Below are 16,326 nucleotides of genomic sequence, written 5' to 3'. Positions count from 1 at the left end.
AGTAGTTTAGCATCTTTGAACTAAAACACAATGCTGCAAATGGTTCATGGTTCACCGTCATTATCCGAATGGAATGGACTCTGATTTTAAAATGTTATTTAATAATTACAGATTTTAATTAAGAATTACCTTCAAGTAGACATCATCACAAAGTGCATTAACTCTCGTCGGAATATTTTGTGGCTATTCCAAAGTATAGAGTGCCTAAATGTTATGTTGAAAATGTCTTTCGTGGCTGGTATTAAGTTTTCTGAAGTTACATACGGCTTTTCGGAATTTCTGATGTATCCACCATGTGCAGTCTTGTTAGGGTCTTATCTTTCAGTGCATGAGAAGAAGCTTTCAGCCTCAGAAGTTCTAGGCTAATTGTACCTGCAAGAACACCTGAGGCAACCTAGAAGAAGTGAAGCCCAAATAAAACTTGAAAATGCACCTTAAAAAGAAAAAGCATGTGTGTGTCCATGTGCTCACACACGGGTTTACACACACACATGCATAAGACTTCATATATGGCTTTTGAAATGTGATTCTGCTTGATTTTGATCCATTAAATATCGATTTCAAAATAGCACCCTGCTGTCATGTCTCATACACATTATCCTCTTAGGTCATGCCCCTGAACGTCTCCGGATAACTGTGCTTTATAGTCCTTGCTGCAGTAAATTGACCAATATTTTCATCCCTGGTTCTGTCTCTGCTGCACGACTACTAAATAATTGCCTTGCCAAAAATGCTTTTTTGCATCAGAACTTAAAAGCTAAGAGGACACCAAAGACGGGAATTTGAAAAGAGCTATTGTCTCATAGCCACATGTATGGTTTTGGCCTCATCATTTGGAAAATCTAAGTATTGTGATTGGAGTGAACATGAAAGGGAAGTCAGTCTGGAAAAACAGGACTGCCGAATGTATGTGTAAGATGTTTCCAAAGAGTCTAAGTAAGTGTAGTTGCCTGAAGGGCAAATGGAATCTTATAATACATGAAAAACTGTAATTTCTACATCTGGTTTGGTTTTTTTTTCTTTAGCCATTTTGTTCCCTAATTTGAGGGGTATGGGTGTGGAATCCAACTTCTCACAAAGTTTTCCAGTCCTGTTAAAATCTGGGCTGCATTCATGGCTGTCTTGCAGTAAGTGTGTTGCCAAGCATTAGAACAGGTGCTTTATAAAAGAGCCAGTGTAGTAGTCTACAGGGCAAGTCTTGGCAGCCCCCTGAGTTCGAATCCTGACTCACCAGCCTTGTGACCTTGGCCAAGTTATTTAAATTATCCCTTGCTTTAGTTTCTTCAGTTAGAAAAGGGTGGAGGTGGGTGGTTTCTCAGTACTAGCATTGAGTACAGTCCACATAGAATCCTTAGTACAGTGCCTGGCTCATAGTGAAGTATTACTTCAACAAACATGAGCAATAAACCCTTTTCCCCAGGCGCTTGGGTGGCTCAGTCAGTTAGGTGTCTGCCTTTGGCTCAGGTCACGATCCCAGAGTCCAGGGATCAAGTCCCACTTCAGGCTCCCTGCTTGACAGGGAGTCTGCTTCTCCCTCTCCCTCTGCTTCACCTCCTGCTTTTGTGCTCTCTCTCTCTCTCTCAAATTAAAAAATAAAATAAAATAAAAATAAAAAGACTTTTCCTACATATGGAAGTGGCTTGAAATTAGACATTCATGCTGATGATTTGTGGTTTCAAACAGTAATGACCTTGAAAAAACATATTTCTGAGGGGGCTTAGCTCAGAACTCTTGCCCAGAATCCGCAGCCTGGGTCACTGATTATCCTGGCGTGAGCCTGTGTGTCGCTCTTCGCCGGCAAGAACGACCCGCAGTCGAGGCTGAGTGGCAAACTTCTTTATTGACAATCTTCTACATATCTTGATTCGGGAACCCCGCACCACAATTGTAGCCCCTTGATATAGTTAACATGAATTACAGGCAACCAATCAATAGATCACACGACGAGTCTATTCACCAATCAGAAGTGCTACCTGTGACCTTATCCCTAAGCATGTGAAGTGCTCGTGAGCATCTACGTGACTCTATTGTTCTATAGAACTTGTGCCTTCCCCATGACTCTTGGTTAATCATATACCTTCCCCATGACTCTTAGAATGGCCTATACGTCATTCAAATGCACCCATATTTCATGGGTTAAACATTTACAGCTGAGCCTCTCAGGCATAGCCGTCTACGTGTTCCACAGTTCTTGCAACATGGCTCTCCACACCTGTGGAGCTGGTACCTGTGCCATCAAGAAGCCAGAACTGAACTAGAACCAGGGCTCCTGGCATCAGCCATGCCACTGGGATAGGGAGTAACGCTCACTCCATAGGCCGGTGCTCCTACCTCTGGAAGCCAGCAAGATGCTTCAAGTACCATCAACCCTGTGGTGAGGAATTTTAACCTCTACGCACCTTAATTCCACGAATTTGGAATTGCAAACTGCTGTTCTTTTAACCCGACCACACACTTTCTGCCCCTCTGTTATCTAAGAAGTCAGCCTATCCCACCAGATGAAAACATATTAGGTCAGATTCATCTTAGATGTTAATTCCATCCCATATGCTTTCCAAATACTGCACGCGGGGCGCCTGGGTGGCTTAGTCGTTGAGTGTCTGCCTTCCTCTCAGGTCATGATCCCGGGGTCCTGGGATCGAGCCCCACATCAGGTTCCCTGCTCAGCGGGAAGCCTGCTTCTCCCTCTCCCACTCCTGCTTGTGCTCCCTCTCTCGATGTCTCTCTCTCTGTCAAATAAATAAATAAAATCTTTAAAAATAAGACTGTATGTCCCATCCTTAGAAGTTTTATTTGGGGGACACACACACACACACACACACACACACACACACACACGTTTCATTTCCCTCATGTTCATGTTTTCCTTTACATCAGGGGTCAGCAAACGTGGTGTAAAGACTCAGAAAATAACTATCTTGGGCTTTGCAGTTCTTTGCAATCTATCGCTACTCCGTTTTGCCATTGTAGCATGGAAGCTGCCATAGACAATACAGAAATGAATGAACTTGGCTGTGTTCCAGTAAAGCTTTATTTATAAACACAGGCAGCGGGCCAAATTTGGCTGATAGGGCGTGTGTACTTGGCCCCTTCTTCATGTATCTGACCATATTTTAAGACTCAAAGTAGTAGTTTAAGATCCTTGTCTGTTACAGTATCCCATCATCTTTGACATCCCTGGGGCTGTTTCTTTTCTACTTTTGGGTGGGTCTTATTTCTCTACTTTTTTGCATGTCTGATTTTTATCGGATGCCAAACATTGTAAAATTTACATTTTGGGGTGGCAGATTTTGTTGTCTTCCTTTAAATAGCGTGGACTGTTCTTACCCACAGTTCCAGTTTCTTGTGATCCGTCGGATTTTTTCAGGTGTTGTTTATAAACTTTCCTAGGGTGGGTCTAACGCACCTTTCGTTTAGGGCTAAGCTTGTCCTGTTGATATTAAGGATTTATCTTGGAAATTCCACCCAATGCTGGTATATAATGAGGGTTTTTCATTCTGAACATTGGAAACTATTCACAACCCTGCCTCAACTCCAGGTGTTTCTTTGCTGGCCTTGAGGAGTTCCCTCCCCTGCACATGCAGGTTCGTGAAGCTCCTACTGTCCAGTCCTCTGCCTTACAAATTCTAGCCGTCGTGGCCTCCCTGAACTTTGATCTCTCCTGCACCAATGAAGTCTATCAGTTTCCCCTTCCTGAGCTGTGGCCGGGATGGTGCCTCGTGGCAGGACACTGGGACAAGTTGTCGACCTTGTTTCCCTTCCTTCAGGGACAAAAATCCTGTGCTGCCTGTTACCTGATATCCGAAAACTGTTGTTTCATCTATGACATCCACTTTTCCAGGTATTTACTACAGCAGGAAGGTAATTCCCGTAGCACTTAATTCTTCATGGACAAAAGCAAAAGCCCTTCAGCCCTTTATCCTTGATCTAATCAAAGGGATATAAGATGCTGATGGCAATCAGGTTCTCATAACATGATGATTCTGTTTTCTGTAAGCATCTTGCACTTAAAAGAAGCACTAGACCAGTAAGCCCCTTGGTTTCTCCCAGCTTGTAGAATCAACTCCAACCTTGGATTCCTTCCCACAGCCACACCTGTCCACATGACCTAGGGAGGCAATCTCTTTTCAGGAACACACTTTTTTTTTATCAGGATCAGAACTAACCCAGCCTCATCTTGGGAGCTCAGGCAACATTGCCTTTCTTTACAGCATTGCTTTTCACACTTTATAAGCAAGTAAACGTTTTTAGCTCCAGTTTCCTCCTCCATTTTATATTTTATTTATGCTTTATATTTTTCTAGTAAAGTCCATCAGAATAGACTTTTTTGAGCACAAAATTTTTAATTTAGGTAATAGTTCCATGTGAAGGTTTTGACACCTTGACTTGCAATTGTCAGATTCTCCATATTTAAGACTAGAAAAGAAACATTTCACTGTCTGCACAATGGCAATATAAACTGAAATTTGGAAGAGTTATTTGTGTGTGTGTGTGTAAAAGACTTTAACCTCCACTCTTTCTGAGCAGCTTTTTATTCCCAGTCACTTTAAGGAACAAGAAAGCAGCTTTGGCCTTGGATCCCTGAGATGTTGCTGTCAAGTATTAGGACCCAAGTGGGGCAAAGTTACATAGGAACAAAAATTTCTTTCTAGAATCAGATCTTAGAGATGGTGGCAGTCTCAGGACTGGAGTCTGTCCCGGCTGCCCACTGCCACTCCCATTTCACAGGTGGGAGAGACATGCCCGGGGAAGTAAGTAGCCCAGTTGCCCAGCTAATCTGCAGGCAGAGGAGTCCTCAGGCGGCCGCAGTGGGAATTCATCAAGTCAGCAAGCTATTGTAGAGCACCCACGCATGGCTTCTAAATTAGCCCAAATTTTTAAAGTTTATTTCAGTTCTACCTAACTTAGCTCTACAACACAAGGCACTTTCAAGACAAAAATAGAAACAAAGGCTAGAAAACAAAAATAGACCTATCTTTTAGCTGCTGACAAAAAAGACCTGGTCTGGGACACCTGGGTGGCTCAGTGGTTGAGCGTCTGCCTTTGGCTCAGGTTATGATCCCAGGGTCCGGGGATCGAGCCCTGCATCAGGCTCCGTGCTCAGAGGGGAGTCTGCTCTGACTCCCCTGCTGCTCCCTCTGCCTTCTTCTCCTTCTGCCTACTGCTCCCCTGCTTGTGCATGCTCTCTCACCCTCTGACAAATAAATAAATAAATAAACCAAGATGCCCTTCAACAGACGAGTGTATAAGGAAGATGTGGTCCATATACACTATGGAGTATTATGCCTCCATCAGAAAGGATGAATACCCAACTTTTGTATCAACATGGACGGGACTGGAAGAGATTATGCTGAGTGAAATAAGTCAAGCAGAGAGAGTCAATTATCACATGCTTTCACTTATTTGTGGAGCATAACAAATAGCATGGAGGACATGGGGAGTTAGAGAGGAGAAGGGAGTTGGGGGAAATTGGAAGGGGAGGTGAACCATGAGAGACTATGGACTCTGAAACAAACAACCTGAGGGTTTTGAAGGGGTTGGGGGTGGGAGGTTGGGGGAACCAGGTGGTGGGTATTGGAGAGGGCACGGATTGCATGGAGCACTGGGTGTGGTGCAAAAATAATTAATACTGTTATGCTAAAAAAATTTAAAAAAATTTTTTTTAATTAAAAAAAAAAGAAGAAGAGGTCTTTCTCTTTAAAAAACAAAAACAAAACCTTGTTTATCAACTCCCCATATACCTCTACATTCTGGAAAGAATTTCCAAGGTAGGATTTCCCATAACCCTCATGTGTTATGCATTCTTCTTCTCAAGCTAGCCACAGCTGGTGACAGGTGCAGTGTCGATTGCCTCATGTCTTGGCTGGTCATGTGTCTAGCTTTCTTCTCCTGGGAGAGCAGAAGAAATGGTGGAGTAAAGGTCGACCTTGTCGTATTTCACTCCCCTCAAAGCTAGAGTCATGATTTATTTTCCTGGGAACTTCAGGGTCTATTTGAAACAGGTTCCAGGGCGCCCATACCCAAGGAAGAAGATTCATTGGTTTTTAAACATTGGGAACTGGATGCCTGGGTGGCTCAGTTGGTTAAGTGACAGCCTTCGGCTCAGGTCATGATCCTGGAATCTCAGGATCAAGTCCCACATCGGGCTCCGTGCTCAGGAGGGAGTCTACTTCTCCCTCTGACCCCCCCCCCCCACACACACACACTCTCTCAAATAAATCTTCAAAAAACAAAATAAAAATTGGGAACTGGATCATAAAATTATGAAAGCTGGCAGGCCCAAAATCTGCCATGAGGGTTGGCAGGCTCATCTCCCAGGACAGTCAACATACAGATAAAGTCTAGGGAATTTCCTCTTGCTCAGGAATACCACCAGCTTTCTTGGTCTATTCAGGCCTTCAAGTGATTGGATGAGGCCCACCATGTTATCTGCTATATATATGTATCTGCTAACTAAGTCTATTGATTTATTTTTATTTTTTTAAAAAGATTTATTTGATGGAGAGAGACACAGCAAGAGAAGGAACACAAGCAGGGGGGCGGCAGAGGGAGAAGCAGGCTTCCTGCTGAGCGGGGAGCCCGGTGTAGAGTTCAATCCCAGGACCCTGGGATCATGACCTGAGCTGAAGGCAGACACTTAATGACTGACCCACCCCAGGCGCCCCTGAATCTATTGATTCAAATGTTAAAAAGAGTCATCCAAAAGCACCCTCAAAGTTGACGTATAACATTATCACGGACATCATGGGACTTTGAATTGCAACCTTTCTCTCTCTCTCTCTCTATATATATATATATTTTTTTTTAATTTATTTATTTTTACTATTTTAAAGTAATCTCTACACCCAGTGTGGGGCTTGAACTCACAACCCCAAGATCAAGAGTTACACACCCCTCCCACTGAGCCAGTCAGGTGCCCCAAACTGCAACCCCTTTAGGGATAGCCTTGCCTTAAGGTACACAAGGAAGTGGTCTCTGTCCTTGTTCTCACCCCTTTTCCAGCCTCCTGTCTGCTCTGGTGTCCTCAGCGCTGGAGCAGTCACTGTCATCGCTACCACAGCCCCAGGAACAGACACCTGAGCTACTACTACTGCCATCTGATCGCCCAGGGACCCCCAAGTAGTTATATGCCAAATTAGATGACTTCTCATTGCACTCAGAGTGAAGTCCAGACTCGGCAAGCTTCTGAAGCGCTGAAGGTTAGTTTGCATCCCGGTCTCCGGCAGTCATAGTAACACTCATGCCACCAAATACTTCCCAGAATAAGCCAGGCTCCCTCACCCTGAGGACGTCCCACAGACTGTTCGTTAGTGTAGAAAGCAGTGCTGCTCAAGTTACAACCACAGACCCACTTCAGCAGCATTGCCTGGGAGAAATGCAAATGGTCCTCAGCCCTGGACCAACCCAATCTTTGGGATAGGTCCCAGAAATCGGTTTGTTTTGTTTTGTCTTTTGTGGGGGGTGGGGAGGGGAGAGAATCTCAAGCGGGTCCATGCTTAGCTCCAGCTCACAACCCTGAGATTATGGCCTGAGCCGAAATCAAGAGTCAGACAACCGAATGAGCCACCCAAGCGTCCCCAGAAATCTGTGTTTAACAGGCTCTCCAGTTGACTCAGATACACAGTGAAGTTAGAAACCCTGAGGCCAGAGCACTTTCTCTTTTTTCCCTCTGTGTGCGGTAATTTGCAATCGCATAGGTCAGAGGCAGACAGGAATGCAGGCCACCTCCCCCACTACCTTACCATCTGACGTGTGTTCCCTCAAGACCAAGTCTGACTGGTTTTGTCTGTCTAACCACCTAGACAGACAAGAAGTAACAGGCCACACAACACACAGCCCCCGCCTGGCCCGAAAGCTCAGCCAGCTGCCCATTGTCTCTTTTAGGCCAGTACCTTGGTTGTACGTTAAAATCACCTGGGCATGGGGCGCCTGGGTGGCTCCGTCACTTCGGCTCAGGTCATCATCCCAGAGTCCTGGGATCCAGTTCCATACTGGGCTCCCCGCTTAATGGGAAGACTGCTTCTCCCTCTCGCTCTGCTTGTGTTCCCTTTCTCGCTGTCTCTCTCTCTGTCAAATAAATAAATAAAATCTTTTTTAAAAAGTCACCTGGGGCCATTCTAAATGCCCAGTACCTGGGGTACACCCTGACCGATCAAATGGGGGGGGGGTGGGACGGAGGGGGAGATCGAAGGTGTTGGGTTGTTCTTTTTTTTTTTTAAGCTTCCCAGGGGATTCTAACATGCAGCCAGAGTTAAGAGCAGATGTTTTAGGTCCTTCCCACAAACACCTGGTTTAAAATTTTCCATTCCCAAGGCAATTGCAACAACATTGAGATTTTATGTCCCATCAGATAATGAACCCTTCCTGAGGCGGCAGGCTGGAGGTGGCAGGGGGAAAGCAGGACTGGGAGCGCCAGACCCAGCAGGATCCCCGAAGGTGTTGGTCTTTAGATCATTAGACACTGTTTAAGCTGTTTTCCTACCAACAACAGTTTTGAACACATTCTCTTCACGAATTTAAAAATTACCCTTAAGGGGAGCCTGGCTGGCCTAATGGGTAGAGCATAAGACTCTTAATCTCGGGGCTATGAGTTCAAGGTGCATGTTGGGCGTGGAGACTGCTTAGAAAGGCAAAGGAAAAGAAAAAGTTACCCTTAACGTAATTAACGCACCCTTTAGCATAGATGGTGTTTCAAGCCATCTCAGGAGTATGTGGTCTTTCGATTGCTAATTATCCATCTCAGCAAATAGATTCTTTTTTTTTTTTTTTGAAGATTTTATTTATTTACTTGAGAGAGAGCACAAGCAGGGAGAGTGGAAGAAGAGAAGCAGGCTTCCCACTGAGCAGGACCCTGAGATCACACCCTAAGCCAAAGGTAAGCGACTGAGCCAGCCAGGCACCCCACGGCATATAGATTCTTGATGGGGTACATCTCCAGGGTTAGCTCACTACCCCTAGGGTGTAGAGTAAAGCGAGTTATGTGCACATTACACTGTGTATTTAACATTATTTATAGACTAAAGTCTTTTTTTTTTAAGATTTTATTTATTTATTTGACAGACAGAGATCACAAGTAGGCAGACAGAGAGAGGGAGAAAGAGTAAGGGAAGCAGGCTCCCTGCTCAGCAGAGAGCCCGAGGTGGGGCTCGATCCCAGGACCCTAGGATCATGACCTGAGCCACCCAGGCACACCCTATAGACTGAACTCTTTTTAAAAGCCACTTCCTTGGGGAAGTTTTCCGATGCCACAGACCCAGATAAGCCCCTCTTCTGATCACCCTGAGCTTCCCTTATAACGTCAACTAGATGGTGGGAGAGTTAGGTGTCTGTTGTGGTGGGGTTTTTTAATATTTTATTTTTTAAGTAATAAAATAAAAGCTTGAGTTTGAGTTTAAGTTTGAGCCCCACACTGGAGAGATCTCCACCCAGTGTGGGGCTCAAACTTAAAACCCCAAGATCAAGAATCACATGATCTACCAATTGGTCCAGCCAGGCGTTAACTTGCCTCTTGTTTGCACCAAATTCTAAATACTTTAAGGACAGAAACAGTGTCTTTCTCCTTATCGTATTCCCAGCTCCTAACATAGTTCCTGGTACAAAATACTTTTTCAAATACTTATTAAATTGAAACATCCGGCCAGGCACTGTGCCAAATACAATTTTTTAATTACATTTTTTTTTTTTTTTGGTAATCTCTACACCCAATGTGGGGCTCAAACTCACAACCCCAAGATCAAGTCACCTGCTCTTCCAACCGAACCAGCCAGGTGCCCCAAATAACAATTTTTCTAAAAAAAAAAAAAAAAAAAAAAAGTCTGCAATTCACTTTGAAATGCATTTTTTAAAAGATCAATTCATGGATGGGTAGGAGGTGTTATAAAACAAACTTAGGTCTCCTGGGTGGCTCAGTTGGTTAAATGCCTGCCTTCTCCCTCTGCTGCTCCCCCTGCCTGTGCCCCCATCAAATAAATAAAATACATTTTTTTTAAATGACACAATCTTGGTGGCTATTCTGTTAAATTCTCAACTTTACTGTATGTTTGAAATTTTGCATAATGAAATATGGTGGGGTAGGGAACTCAATGAATCTTCACAGCAACAGCTCAAGGTAGGTATTATTGTCCCCATTGTTTACAAAGGGAAAACTAAGAACCAGGTAAGTTAGAAACCTGCTGGAAATCACGCAGCCCATTGAAGCAGGCTTCTGCTATCTCTGTAAAACCATCTCCCCATCTGCTCTCAAATAGGCTTCCTTCTCTGGCTGGCAAATAGAACACAGGCCAAATAAATAACATCTTTTTTAAAAGCGGAGGAACACCTGGGTAGCTCAGTCTTTAAGCATCTGCCTTCAGCTCAGGTCATGATCCCAGGGTCCCGGAATCGAGCCCTGAATCAGGCTCCCTGCTTGGCCAGAAGCCTGCTGCACCCTCTCCCACTCCCCCTGCTTGTGTTCCCTCTCTCCTTGTGTCTCTCTCTGTCAAATAAATAAATAAAATCCTAACAAACCAAAAAAACGCGGGCCGGACAGCCCGGTTCTGACTCAGCAATTACACTGAAAATGGGTTGTTTTCAGGAACAGGGAGGCCACAACACACTTGTTTCATGACATTGCAGCAGGGTGGGAGAAAGGCTCCCTGTCGCCTTAGCGTGGGTCGAGGACCATCCTTCCCCACCTGTGCAGCCCACTCCCCGAAGCGTCCTGACTGCTGCGTAATATAATTTCCTTATCTGAAAGCCCCGCCCACGGCACAGGCTTCCTGGTGCCATTATTTGTGATCGTTAGACAGAGCAGAGCGGGCTCAATAAATACGGCTTAAAGATCCGAGCGAGAGCTCAAGGGCTCGTTGGAAACACCACTGCGACTTCTCTCCCATAGTCTTTGCAGTTCTGTGTCCATGGCTGAAACATAATTACTCCTTCTTTAAGACCCTTCCCTTGGGGCATCTGGGTGGCTCAGTGGGTTAAAGCCTCTGCCTTCGGCTCAGGTCGTGATCCCGAGGTCCTGAGATGGAGCCCCACATCGGGCTCTCTGCTCAGCAGGGAGACTGCTTCCCTCTCTCTCTGCCCGCCTCTCTGCCTACTTGTGATCTCTGTCAAATAAAGTCTTTAAACAAAATAAAAACAAAACCCTTAATCTGGCTGCTTTTCTACCAGCCACGTGAGGATTCTAACCAGGGAAGTTTGCCAGCGTCTGCTTTGCTGCACGCTGCTGAGGACAGGACACGTGTTTCAGTAGCGGGGTTGGTTCTCTTCCACCTGCAGAGGCTGAAAATGAAAACCCGGTCTCCTTGCACCCGAATTTGCTCCCTTCGGATGCGCGCCACAGCCTGCGGCAGCCCTCCGAACTCACAGACGGCCGCGCGGGGGCGCACGAGAGACGCTGCGAGTCCCGCGTCTCCGCAATCCCAGGCTGCGCGGGCAGGAAAATAAACAATGCTCTTTTAGAGGAGTCTTCAGTGGGAAGTAGATGGAGAGGTGAGGGGAATGGCAGCAGAGTCCAGGCTGGAGAGAAAGCTTGCATGACCTCCAAGGATCAAGGACATCAGAATGTTGGTGCTCCCACCCAGCCAGACTGTTAACAGTACAAGAAGGTAAACATCATCCTTACAGTCGGAGGTGGTTTGGTCCTGACTAGGACCGGGCCTTGAAATCTCCGTTTTTTCATTAACCAAATTGGACCCGTTTGCCTGGCCCTTGACACTGAGCAATAAGTTAGAAATATTTGGGTTTCGGGGCTTGGACATGGATTTCAGCCCTTAGGTGTCACCCCGTATCCCCTTTATCCTGCCCCTTTCAGGAGCCGAGCTCTGGAGGAGTTCTCCTGCTGGAGTTCATCATTTTATTGTGTATCTTAAATAAAATTGCTATTGTAAGATTCACTTACAAAGTGCTAGAAGATTGAGCAGTCATTAAAACTAACTTTTAAAAAAACATACACGAGGTATGATAAGACTTCCCCAGTTACTCATGTAAGTCTTATTAAAAGCTATGTTAGGCTCAGGGGATAATGAAGTGAGTAAGACCTACTTTCTGCCTTTGACTTGCTTAGTGGGGGGACGGAAGGGGGGGTGGGGGGCCATGTCACGTGTGAATGGAACATGCAGGAAGGGAAGTGCAAAGACATAACTGGGCAGACCAAAGGGTCTAAGTCAGGAAGGACCCTGTCAGCCACTTGACAGAGCCTGGAACTTGTCCTTTCTGCGTTGCAGAGTCAGTGAGATCATTTCATCTGGGGAGTTTTGTGATCAATGTGCCCTTGAAAGAAATCACTCTAATAATGGAGTCAAGAGCCAGATTTCTGAGGTTTGAAAATTTCAGATAGCTGCACCAATGTTCAAATTATTCCAGCCCTCCCCTTTGAAACTAGTTTGCAAGTAACATGGAGGTACAGGGGGTGGTGGGAGGACTGGCAGGGAGTTCACCAGGAAGAAGACAGAAAACATAACGTTCCCCTCAGAAGAGGGACACGTGGGTGAACAACCAAAGAAGAATTTATATTCTGGAGTCACAGCCCAAGAGGAAGAAAAGAGAATGGGTGAGGGCCGGGGAGCCAGGTAGGAGAGCTCACCCCTCCTATTCTCAAGACAACAGGTCACACTGCTTATTATTTGGAGATGATTATGATTGTTTTTAGAGATGGAAGAGGAGGAATTGAAAGGGGAGTGTGAACTAGGCTGAGAAAAGGAACAGGATTTAAACTAGTTGAACTCCAGTGAAAGTTTATTTTGGGGAGCCGGATTTTTGAGAGATCTGTGATCCCTCCAAAATCTGTTCACCCCCAGGCTTCTCCACCTCAGTAGACAGCTTCACATCCTGGCTGGCCAAGTCAAACCCTTAAAAGTCACCCCCAACATCTAAGCTACCCTGCAGAATTGTTGGCTGTGTCGCTAAAGTATGTCTGCAGGATGCTCACTTTTCTCCGTGTCCAGAACCACCAGCCTGGTCCTGGCCACCATCATTCCGTGTCTGGACGAACTTCTAACTACTCTCCCAGTTCTTCCTCTCTCCCTCAATTCACACTCCACAGAATCCAGTAATCTTGAAATATTCATAGAGCCTTGTAACTTCCTCCCCACCCCTGCTTCAAATCCTTCATTGTCCTTGGAATAAGTCCTGTTTCTTTAATGTGGCCCAAAATGATTTGTTCTTACCAACATCTCCCTTGCTATCACAGCCTCCCTTATCTGTCCCTCTTGTTCCAAGATCCTGCCCCCCATACTCAAGCTCTTCCTCCCATTTTTGTGTCTGGCTAATTCCTCATACTTCAGTTCCAGACTTGAATGTCTCTTCCTCACCAAGGCCATGCATGCTGCCACTGTCATCTAATACCGGTTCCTTGGCCTGTTATTAATATTTTTGTATTAGTGCTTGGTTCTTTGCCTTCATTACACACACACACACACACACACACACACACACACACTATATAAAGTATATAATTATGAATTCCTTTCTGGTTTCATTTGTTTACTGTACGGCTCCCCCACTAGATTGCAAGCTTTGTAAAAGTGTGGACTCTGACTGTCTTTTTCACCACTGTATATCCAGCTCTTTGCATACTGCCTGCCATTTAATAGATGCTCAATTAACATTAGTTGAAAGTTGTAATTTTCAAAAATCCTTTCTGACCCTCCAGATTTATAGTTGTTCCCTGCTTGGTATTACATAGAGACATTATTGTTTAATGGTTATGTGCATGGACTCTGAGCAGGAACACCTAGTTTCAAATTCTGGCTCTTAGGACTTTGAGCAAGTTACTCTGTGCCTTAGTATTCTCATCTGTGAAATGGGAAATGGTGATGATAAGAGTAATAATAACTACTTCATGGGATAAGATAACATAGGAAAGTTAAATGAATTAGGTATTATTAGTGTATCTATACCTTGAGCACTATATACCTCGAGTGCATTCATCGTTTCTTTATTGTAATTATTTTCATACCTGTGTTACTCTCTAGGTCATGAATTAGATCACCACTTACTTTCTACCCATGGGGCTCTACATAGTCCCTGACCAAGTTAGCGCTCAATAAAGCAGGACTGAACTTGGTATATCATGTAAATTTCTTCATGAAAAAAAGGTTTATTATTTTTTTCTCACCACACTGTCCTTTATTTCAACCTCTTTATTAAAATTAGGCTAACAGGATGCCTGGGTGGCTCAGTCAGTTGGGTGTCTGCCTTAGGCTCAAGTCATGATCCCAGAGTCCTGAGATAGAGCCCCATGTTGGGCTCCTGGGTCATCAGAGAACCTGCTTCTCCCTCTGCCCCTCCTCCTGCTTGTGGTCTCTCTCTCTCTCTGACAAATAAATGGGTTAAATCTTTAAAAATATATAAGTAAAAAAAGGCTAATAATGAAAAACATATCAAAATCCAATTTTTTAAATTTTAATTTTTTAATTTTTTGTTTTAGCTTGGGCGAAAGATGGAAGGGTAATAAAGAACACAATAAAAGATATCCAGAGAAGAACTACCTCATGGTAGTTCAACATTTGTAAGGATAGGCTATTTTATTCTAATTGGAGACTGCTATGTTTGTAGAGGAATTGACTTCTTTCACCTATGCAGTTCCATGTTTTGGAAGTTCTGGCCAGTGTGCGGAAATAAGAAACAACGAACTGGCAATATTACCCAGAGTCAGTCTGTACCGAATCATCCCATTACACCCTAAGGGAAGAATCACAGTCGTACACAAAGACTAATGTAAATGGATGGCCACACCAATATTATACTATTATTTTTAATAGTGAAAATGGCCTAAAGGTCTACCAATAACCCATGTGGGAATGGTTAAATAACACATGGCTTGAAGCCCCCAAAGGAAAATGATGCATATTTTCAAAGAAAATTTTGCACTGCAGACAAAAAACTGAAAAAAAACTTAAGAAAGGTTATAAAATGGTGCTTTTGTTGGGATAATATGTGATTTTAATTTTCATCTTTAATATTTCTGTATTCCCAAACTTTCACACTTTCATGAAAAAGTGCATTTTTTTTCTTTTTAAGTAATCTCTACACCCAATTCACAACCCTGAGATCAAGAGTTGCATGCTCCATTGACTACACCGGCCAGGTGCCCCCCAAAGTGTTCTCTTTTTAAAATAGAAAACAACTTTTTAAAAATATTTTATTTATTTGACAAAGAGAGAGAAAAAGCACAAACGAGGAGAAGCAGGCAGAGAAAAAGGGGGAAGCAGACTCTCCACAAAGCAGCGAGCCAGATGCGGGGCTCAATCCCATGACCCCTGGGATCATAACCTGAGCATAAGGCAGACAGTTAACCGTCTGAGCCACCCAGGGGCCCTAGAAGACAATTTTTTAAAAACCATTATTCGTTTTACATTTTGGCCTTCATCCCATCATTGTTACTGTTCCTGAGAGTGTGGTCTGTGAACACTTCCCATCAGAAACCCGGGGCAGGCAGGTAGGTGCACGCTTTGGAATCAGAATCTGCATTAACCTAACTCAGGTGAGTCTTCGCTAAATACATGCTCGAGTTAACAGAGCCTCTGATTTTGCAGAAGAAAAGAAAAACCTACCTTTAATATGAAAGAACAATGGGTGTTAAGAAAGCTACTCACACTCGTGGCCAGAAGGTGGCGCAGGTTTTCCACTTACCTGATTCTTGTGTCCTTAGAAGGAAATTTTGTTCAGAAGAAATTTTTGGCTCTTACTCCATAAATCTAGAGGGACATTCCCACCCCGAAATTGTGATGAGAAACAAGAAACCAGAATCTTTAGTAACAGGTAGGATTAGGCGTCCTGTCTCCATAGAAACGATTCTTCTCCAGAGATAGATTAGTAGATTAGAGTATGTCCTCTGGGCTAGAACAGTACTGCATCCCAGAGGTGAGCTGTAACCAATCCCTTGGGTTTTTGGCTGCAAATTCAGGGCTAGCTGTTAGAATAGGGTGATCTCTGAAATTTGGAAACACGACTAGTGAAAAGGAAAGGAAGAGGAAGAGGGTCTCTAGTCCCAAGGCAGGGGTTCTTCTTGAAGTCCTAACAATAGTGGGAGCAAGAGCCAAAGTCCAACCCGCCCACCCGACTTTGGCACCTCCACTGAGGAAAAGGTAAGCAGTTATGGGAGCATAGCACGAGCAAGGTGTGGAAAATGCCTCGTCCTTCAGGACACAGTCGCCTATTACAACTTCCAACAAACCTTCCCCGGACCTCCCCTGAAGTTCGGCTGGCAGCCTTCTCTACCTTTCACAGAACCACAGCTTATCATTATTTTTTCAAGTAACATGCTATGTTAAAATCAATCTCTTTGCAAGATCTGTCTTTCCCAGGAGATGCTAGACCATGAACTATTAGCAATAGGAT

At 44.3% G+C, this 16,326-nt stretch overlaps 1 protein-coding gene across 1 annotated transcript in view; it reads left to right on the top strand.

Annotated features, from left to right (window-relative positions):
• Positions 1–7,506, top strand: part of PATJ (PATJ crumbs cell polarity complex component) — a 373,536-nt gene extending 366,030 nt beyond the window's left edge. The window contains exon 44 of the mRNA XM_032302603.1: positions 7,003–7,506. Within this exon, the coding sequence (XP_032158494.1) occupies positions 7,003–7,123 (121 nt within the window). The 3' untranslated portion in view covers positions 7,124–7,506. The remainder of the gene's footprint in view (positions 1–7,002) is intronic.
• The last annotated feature ends 8,820 nt before the right edge of the window (positions 7,507–16,326 follow it).

This window comes from Mustela erminea, chromosome 10 (genome assembly GCF_009829155.1).
Source record: "Mustela erminea isolate mMusErm1 chromosome 10, mMusErm1.Pri, whole genome shotgun sequence".
Taxonomy (NCBI): domain Eukaryota; kingdom Metazoa; phylum Chordata; class Mammalia; order Carnivora; family Mustelidae; genus Mustela; species Mustela erminea.
The sequence above is the reverse complement of the archived record's forward strand: the minus strand, read 5'-3'. Positions and strand labels throughout refer to the sequence as shown.